This window comes from Abramis brama, assembly GCF_963993115.1.
Source record: "Abramis brama genome assembly, contig: SCAFFOLD_85, whole genome shotgun sequence".
In the NCBI taxonomy this organism is placed as follows: domain Eukaryota; kingdom Metazoa; phylum Chordata; class Actinopteri; order Cypriniformes; family Leuciscidae; genus Abramis; species Abramis brama.
This window is the reverse complement of record NW_028155990.1, coordinates 29,026-37,500: the sequence shown is the minus strand read 5'-3', so window position 1 is coordinate 37,500 and position 8,475 is coordinate 29,026. Positions and strand designations below refer to the sequence as shown.

Genomic DNA, 8,475 nt, shown 5'->3' with positions numbered 1-8,475 from the left:
AGAGGAAGCATTCACTGCATTTACTGTCTGGTCATGTGTTTGTTTTGTCACAGGAATTTTCGTTGTGATTGTGGCAATGAGAAATTTCATGGCTTCAGATGCAGACTTCATACGGTGAGTGTTATGAAGCCGATGTCTGTCCTCATAATCAGTAGCTAGGGCTGGGTGATATATCGCATGAGATTGTTATGCGCATCTCGTCAGTAAAGCCGGTTCCTTGTGTTGGATTACAAATTTATTAAATGTTTCATTTAGTTTGCGACAGTAAAAGTTGAGTACATTGAAGTTAGCATTTTAAGGTTAGGTTAGGATAATAGTAACAACAGTTTCTGCCAGTCCTGTTTTTTCTCTATTGTGTTTTAAATGAGTCAGATCACTGAGATTCTCACCTTTCGGAGCCCAGACGTTGAATCATTAAGTTGATTGACTTTCACCTTTTGTCTTTAATGGCTCTCGGATGGCTCTTGGAATTGGAGTTCCTGGCCAGTATCAGCATGTGAATAGTTATGCTGATTCAATTGGACTCGGAGTAGGGTGTGTTCCCACTTCATTTGCATGCTTTATTCAGAGTTCCCGCCTCTATGTAATCCCTCCCCCTTGGAATGTATATAACTACAATGCATACTGTATTAGAGTTAGATCATGTTGGAAGTACTACAGCAACGTACAGCGGAGTTCTCAATAAAGAATAACTTCCGTTGAACGCGATCCCAACTGTCTCCTGGTCTCTGCTTCGATGAAAGAAAACTTTCCAACACTTGATTAGTAGTAAATCGCCATCACCTGCTTTCAGATGGAGCGGCATTTACAACACAGTGCCGTAGTTAACTGACAAGCTGAGCCATATCGCATTAATTATCGCGGATGTATCGCCTGCCTGACGTAAATGCCGCTCCATCTGAAAGCAGGTGATGGCGATTTACTACTAATCAAGGAACCGGCTTTACTGACGAGATGCGCATAACAATCTCATGCGATATATCGCCCAGCCCTACCAGTAGCTCAGATCGGCATGAATAGCCGCGTTTCCACCGGAATTGCATGGAACAATTTGTCCCAGGAACTGTTTTTCCCCCAGACCTGTTGCTCTCTGCGTTTCCACCGCGGTCTAAAGTACCGGGAAGATTACGCAACTTAGTCCGGTGATGTAGGACTGTGCAGGCTTTACAGTTCCCGCTGGATTTCATCCTCTGAATTTAAGATTAATTAAGCCTGAACGTCGGTCCATCAGTCGTATTTTTTAAACTCCATTGTTAATTTGAATAGCAAACAACTGTTACTACACACACCGCAACAGATGATGGTTGAAATAAAATGCTGCGTGGAGTCAGCCAATGAAAATGCGGCATGAACTCAACCAATCAGCATGTTCAGCGTCCAAGTCCCACCCCTGAAAGTTCCTGAACTTTGAAAAAGTACTACCTCGCAAGCTGGGACTTTCTAAGGGAGAAATATTTACCCGGAATTTCATTTAGACCCTGATTCCTGAGGTGGAAAAACATAGAACCAGCCAGAAGTCCCTATACACCGAGTACCAGCCCGATGTCCCTAGTTCCTGGGGAAAGTTCCTGAGGTGGAAACACACTGAGTACCAGCCCGATGTCCCTAGTTCCTGGGGAAAGTTACATTTACATTTACATTTATTCATTTAGCTGACGCTTTTATCCAAAGCGACTTACAATTGCTATACATGTCAGAGGTCGCACGCCTCTGGAGCAACTAGGGGTTAAGTGTCTTGCTCAGGGACACATTGGTGTCTCACAGTGGATTCGAACCCGGGTCTCTCACACCAAAGGCATGTGTCTTATCCACTGCGCCATCACCACCCCCATAAGTTCCTGAGGTGGAGAAACACACCGAGTACCATCCCGAAGTCCCTAGTTCCTGGGGAAAGTTCCTGCGGTGGAGAAACACACCGAGTACCAGCCTGATGTCCCTAGTTCCTGGGGTGGAAACACACCGAGTACCAGCCCGATGTCCCTAGTTCCTGGGGAAAGTTCCTGAGGTGGAGAAACACACCGAGTACCAGCCCGATGTCCCTAGTTCCTGGGGAAAGTTCCTGCAGTGGAAACACACTGAGTACCAGCCCGATGTCCCTAGTTCCTGGGGAAAGTTCCTGTGGTGGAAACACACCGAGTACCATCCCGAAGTCCCTAGTTCCTGGGGAAAGTTCCTGCGGTGGAGAAACACACTGAGTACCAGCCCGATGTCCCTAGTTCCTGGGGAAAGTTCCTGCGGTGGAAACACACCGAGTACCATCCCGAAGTCCCTAGTTCCTGGGGAAAGTTCCTGCGGTGGAAACACACCGAGTACCATCCTGAAGTCCCTAGTTCCTGCGGTGGAAACACACCGAGTACCAGGCCGATGTCCCTAGTTCCTGGGGAAAGTTCCTGCGGTGGAGAAACACACCGAGTACCATCCCGAAGTCCCTAGTTCCTGGGGAAAGTTCCTGCGGTGGAGAAACACACCGAGTACCAGCCCGATGTCCCTAGTTCCTGGGGTGGAAACACACCGAGTACCAGCCCGATGTCCCTAGTTCCTGGGGTGGAAACACACCGAGTACCAGCCCGATGTCCCTAGTTCCTGGGGTGGAAACACACCGAGTACCAGCCCGATGTCCCTAGTTCCTGGGGTGGAAACACACCGAGTACCAGCCCGATGTCCCTAGTTCCTGGGGAAAGTTCCTGCGGTGGAAACGTGGCTTATGTTTTTTGACGTCGTTGAAATAGTTTCTAAAACAGAATGATTGTGGGGTTTTTTTGGACAAAATCCCTGATTAACGTGGAAAAGGCAGCTTTTATTGACCGTCACATGACGTCTGGACGGCTGTGTGTGTGTGTGTGTGTGTTCAGATCTGATGTTGTTCTGTCATCTTATGCTCAGGGAAAAGAAGGGCGAAACCTGAAGAACTCGTACAATCACAACTACTTTGGTCGCTACTGCTCGTGTGACCGGCCGTATCCGGATGAAGACGATCAGGTGCGTGACGCTCCTCATCCTCACTGAGGGATGAAGCTGCAGTGGATTATGAGCTGTTTCTACTCTCTCCAGGTGAACGAGGAGATGATCCAGTGTGTGGTGTGTGAGGACTGGTTCCACGAGAAGGTGAACTCACACTCTGTTATTCCTCTCTCACTCTGATCCTCAGGGGCCGGTTGCACCAGCTGGACGTTAAAAAGTTGGATGTAAGTCTAAAACTACGACTAGGCGCAGCTACGCTTAGCATAGACGATGCTCGTACACGCTGACATGTTCTACCGCACTGACAGTTTATTGGCTCCAACGAATAGATGACACAACATGACTGCTGATCTGAGAAAAAGAAAATTAAATTACTCAGATTGTGAAACAATAAAAAATTTTTAGCTATTTTGGCATGCAAGCAATGGCATAAAATCGATGCGCCATTGTCTCAACGTGTTTATTTATCTTTATTTTCACCAGGGAAACAAGTCAAGACTTCTAACTTTACCCCTTCCTTTGACTAGATGTAAGATTTAGTATCAGACGTGCGCTACGCCCAGATGGTGCAACAGGGATTCATTCTAAGCAGGAAGCTTAGTCTTACTACCGGGTGTATGTCAAGCTGGTGCAACCGGCCTCTGGTGTTAAAGTGTGTCCTCATGTTTCAGCATCTGGATTCTCCAGCGGCTGACGAAGAGGTGCTGACGGAGATGATCTGTGTGCGCTGCATGGAGCGAGTGCCGTTCCTCTGGGCGTACGAGGCTCGATTAGCAGGTCTGGAGGAGGTGCGCTCCTGAAGAGACATGGGCCACAGGGTCGGTTCTGCAGTCACTGCGCTGTTGTTAATGGGATCTGTTTTGTGATCTTCTCCAGGTTCTGCTCTGAATAAACAAGGCCTCTGTGAAGAGCATGTGAGCGCTGATCAGACGTCAGGTGACAAGCAGCCGGATGCTGCCGGAGCCGCGGGTCAAGGTGATTCAGGAACGGCTCCTGCGGATCAGCAGATCTCAGACGGCAGCGGATGTGTGTGGAAAGAGCTGAAGGCCGGAGCCGCTGGTCGAGGTGATTCAGGGGCGGATCAGCAGATCTCAGACGGCAGCGGATGTGTGTGGAAAGAGCTGAAGGCCGGAGCCGCTGGTCGAGGTGATTCAGGGACGGCTCCTGCGGATCAGCAGATCTCAGACGGCAGCGGATGCGTGTGGAAAGAGCTGAAGGCCGGAGCCGCGGCGTGTGTGAGAAAAGCTCCGGTGTTCTGGCCGTATCACTGGAGAGAGAAACTCTGCCGCTGCACTGACTGCAAGGTGTCGTTCACAATCTTTATTCTAGAGGATCTCATACGCTTGATTGACGGATATGAGTGAATCACTGTTACAGAGCTCTGTTTCTGTTTTTAATGTTCTATATATTGTGTGTAGAGAATGTATGTAGAGATGGGTGTTCCTTTCCTGATGGACGAGTCGGACACGCTGCTCGCATACGAGGAGAGAGCCAAAGCTGAAGCGCTGAGGAGCGACGACCTGCTGCTGTCCTGCCTGACCTCTGTGACCCCTCTGACCTCTGTGACCTCCCTGACCTCTCTGAGCCACGTGCAGCAGCTCGAGGTCATTTACCGTAAGTGTGGCTCTGTCATTAAAATCCTCTCTGAGGACGTCAGACCTCATTCACGAATATTACAGAAAACACAAACATTCACTGATGCTCAATAAGAAAACACACTAACAGCTGGGGGGGGGGTTAACTTATGAACATTGAATAGTATGAATAGTATAAATTATGTATGTAATTATAATCTGTATAGATTCTGTAACCGTACACGTCTACACTGGACGGGACGAGTCTTTCAACGGTAAACTGATGTAATGTTCTGTAGCGTCCAGTGTTAGGTGTGTGTGTGTGTGTGTGAGTGTGTGAGTGAGAGTCCTGCAAGTGTGACCGTTGTTTCCGGGTTGCACAGCAGTTTCTGTCTGCCTGAGTGAATTACGTTGTAGCTCCGTATACAGGCATGAAAACTCCTCACCTTTCGGCGAAATTCGCCGTTTTAAAACCTAAAAGGGTCACCTACGTGATTTGTGCAGATCCGATGAGAAAATATTTATGGGGGGGGGGGGGGGGGGGGGGGGGGGGGGGATGTTTTCAAAGTCTTTTACACCGCGAGTCTGACAACTGGACACACACTGCCGAACAAAGAACCGCACGTCGGAAAGCAAGCCTGAGGTAAGTTAGCTTACAATGTTAACTGTCCTGTCAGATACAGACAGCGATGTTGCCAATGTCATTATTTTTAATTTTGACATAGAAGTGGGCGAGATGATATCGCGAGCGGGCGCGGGCGCCGTGAGCGCTGAGCGAGCAGGAACAACAGTTAGTGCAGTGTTTTTCATTGCGCGGCTCGCGAGCCTCATGCGGCTCGCCAAGCTTTATTTATGGCTCGCATGGCGGTAAATAATTGGTGATATGATAATGCATTCACTAGAGATATTTCATAAAAACATTAATAACAAGTACATAACCCGTTAAAAACTTCTATTACAAATAATTTCGATTGGATTGAAAGGGGTGGTTTATTGAGAGAACGTGAAAAAAACTTGATCGATTGAAAACCGAAACTGAAAGGACGACGTATGACGCGCGGAACGAGCTGTTCTCCTGATGAATAAAGTGTCATATAAATGAGTATCCTTTTATTCTATAATTCTCCTTTCACTCAGCATCTGTGAAGTGAAGCAGGACAACGGCTCACCAGTCCTTATTTCAGATTATCATACAGACGACTGGTTTGGGGCATTTTTAATGCGTGATAAATAGTAGTAGTAAATTGTTTTTTTTCTCTGACACCCGATGAAACACGTAGATCAGCGGCCCATTGGTTCTTTTCTTGATTTCCACTGGGCTAGCCCAATCACATCTTTAATGTGAAGTATAGAAATATAGCTACTCTTTCAAGTATAGAAATTAGTACAAAACTATGAAAGTTTCCTCTTTTTCAGTGCATTTGTTTTACAATATATGGCTATTACTATCATGGGATTAATATTATAACTATTATTGTAGCAGTAATGTAGACAGACACTGTAACTAAAGGAGTTTTGAAATTTTCTTTGTTTAATTTGCACCAGATTGATGAATTTAACATTAAAAATCACAAAATTTTCTTACGAGGGAGCATGCCCCCGAACCCCCCTAGAGTGGTAAAGGTCCACTCATCACAGTGATCCAAAAATCCTGTGACAAACACTGGTAATACTATGCCAATGCAGCTTACAGGGTTTTGGGGGCGTTCATCACTGTGGAGTATAGTTAAATTCTATTAATAAGTGAGAATTTCATCTGTTCGTGTTAACTCTTACGCGTTACTCACTCATTACATTTTTTTTTTTTGGGGGGGGGGGGGGGGGGGGGGGGGGGGGGGGGGGGGGGGGGGTATATATGCCGCATCCTTCTCACCTTTATTACCCCTGACCTGTTTTCATGCCTGCGTATAGCTTTGTTTTTAAACTCTATCTTCTATCTTCCCTGCCTTATATATTGCTTAATAATCAGCGCAATTTATTTGATATCTCATTTTGTCTGTCACTTTGATCTGAAATCGCTAGCTTTAATCTAAATCGCTCGCACAACGCGTTAACATTTCGCTAGCCAGTTAATCTGCCATCCGTGTTTGGCGTCTTTTTTTCTCTTGCGCCTTTTACGAGTCCATCAAACAACTGTGGTGAGTAGGATCAGTCAACAAACGCTGTGAGTCATGTCATCTTCTCTTATTGTCACCTGCACCTCATGTAACATGTATAGCATAGCCTTCTCTGTCAGCACAGGATTTACATGTGATAAATGCAGGGAGATAGTCAGGCTGACGGGGAAGATTTCAGAACTAGAGACATGCATCCCAGCTTTAATCAAGGTTAATTGTAAGAGCGCAAGGGCTTTAGAAACTGCTTTGGTTGCGACTAACTTAGTGAACTCTGTACACTGTTCGGTTCCGGCTGAAGTAGAGCCCTCTCAGCAGGGCAACTGGGTGACGGTGAGACGCTGTAGTCGCGGGACAAAACACCGCTCTTCCGTTCCGATAACAACATCAAACAGATTCTCCCCACTCAGTGAAACACACACTGTGAATTCTGTTGATTGTGCCCTAGTTATTGGTGATTCTATCACACAGAACGTGAAAATAGAGACACCAGCCACCATAGTCACATGTTTGCCGGGAGCCAGAGCGCCTGACATCAAAGCAAATTTTAAAGTGCTGGCTAATGCTAATCGTAAACTCTCTAAGATTATTATTTACATCGGCTCTAATGATGTTCGACTCCGCCAGTCGGAGATCACTAAAATTAACATTAAAGAGGTGTGTGAACTCGCAAGTACGATGTCAGGCACTGTAATTTGCTCTGGCCCCCTTCCTGTTCGCAGGAGTGATGAGGTAGTCAGTAGATTGTCTTCACTCAATGGCTGGCTGTCGAGGTGGTGTCCGCAGAATAATATAGGGTTCATATACAATTGGAAAAGTTTTTGGGCCGAAAAGATCCGGGCCGTATCCAGATCAGATGGTGGACCTGCGCCTAGACACGACCACAACACATGATGTAGTCACAATGACACCATTATATGAGAACTGTATATAAATTAACTAAATTAATAACTTTGTTGCATTAGTTATCTTTGTAAAGCTGTTTTGAAACAATCTGTATTGTAAAAAGCGCTATATAAATAAAGATGACTTGAGTGTGTGTGTGTGTGTTTGTGATAGACACGTGAGTGTGTGAGTGCGTCTGAGTGAGCTTGCGAGAGTGTGTGTGTGATAGACACGTGCAAGTGTGTGTTTTAGACAGGATTTGTTATAGAAGTGCCTTTGCTTGAAATGTTTTTCTTCTTTCTTGTGTCTAGAGTTCAATGAGTTGAAAGACGAGCTACGTGAGTTTCTTCAACAATCATCAGACCAGAGGAAGGTAAAGATGAGAATCAGTTACTGAGATCAGTCAGAAGTAAAGCTCAGTTTTAATGATCTCTGGTTTGGTTTTAGGAGGTGACGCCTGAGCGTTTGCGGGACTTTCTGGAGGAACTGCAGGCCAGAAAGAGGAGATTGTTAAACTGAACCAATCAGCAGCGGTTCTTGCAGCAATATGAGCCTTAACATCCACTTTAATAAAGTTCTAGAGCAAAAACTATCGCTTGTGTGCAAATACTTCTTAATTATTGCTTTTTAATGAAGTGCTTTGTGTCAGATTCCCTCTTGTAGCTCATTATCAGTACGTCTCCATGTTCAGCATCTTTGCTCCAGTCCTTGAATCTGATTGGTTGAGCAGGAGTGCTGATGTATGTGTCCATTGGTTCAGTCAGTGTGTGTGTGTGTGTGTGTGTGTGTGTGTGGATTAGTGACACACCAGCAGGAGGTGACAGTGAGTGAATCCTTCAAACTGATCTGTTCCAAAACACTGCTGCTACTTCTGATGAACTTCATGATCGTGTTCCTGCGCCCTCAGCAATGCTAGTCATTTCACATGCTGCTTTTCACAC

General features: G+C 46.0%; 1 protein-coding gene across 1 annotated transcript in view; it reads left to right on the top strand.

Annotated features, from left to right (window-relative positions):
• LOC311077188 (putative E3 ubiquitin-protein ligase UBR7) overlaps nt 1–8,123 on the top strand; it is a 12,878-nt gene extending 4,755 nt beyond the window's left edge. Inside the window, exons 3-10 of the mRNA XM_084139018.1 lie at nt 54–114; nt 2,884–2,979; nt 3,052–3,105; nt 3,633–3,738; nt 3,838–4,265; nt 4,380–4,575; nt 7,846–7,907; nt 7,982–8,123. Coding sequence (XP_083995144.1) covers nt 54–114; nt 2,884–2,979; nt 3,052–3,105; nt 3,633–3,738; nt 3,838–4,265; nt 4,380–4,575; nt 7,846–7,907; nt 7,982–8,053 — 1,075 coding nt within the window. The 3' untranslated portion in view covers nt 8,054–8,123. The remainder of the gene's footprint in view (nt 1–53; nt 115–2,883; nt 2,980–3,051; nt 3,106–3,632; nt 3,739–3,837; nt 4,266–4,379; nt 4,576–7,845; nt 7,908–7,981) is intronic.
• The last annotated feature ends 352 nt before the right edge of the window (nt 8,124–8,475 follow it).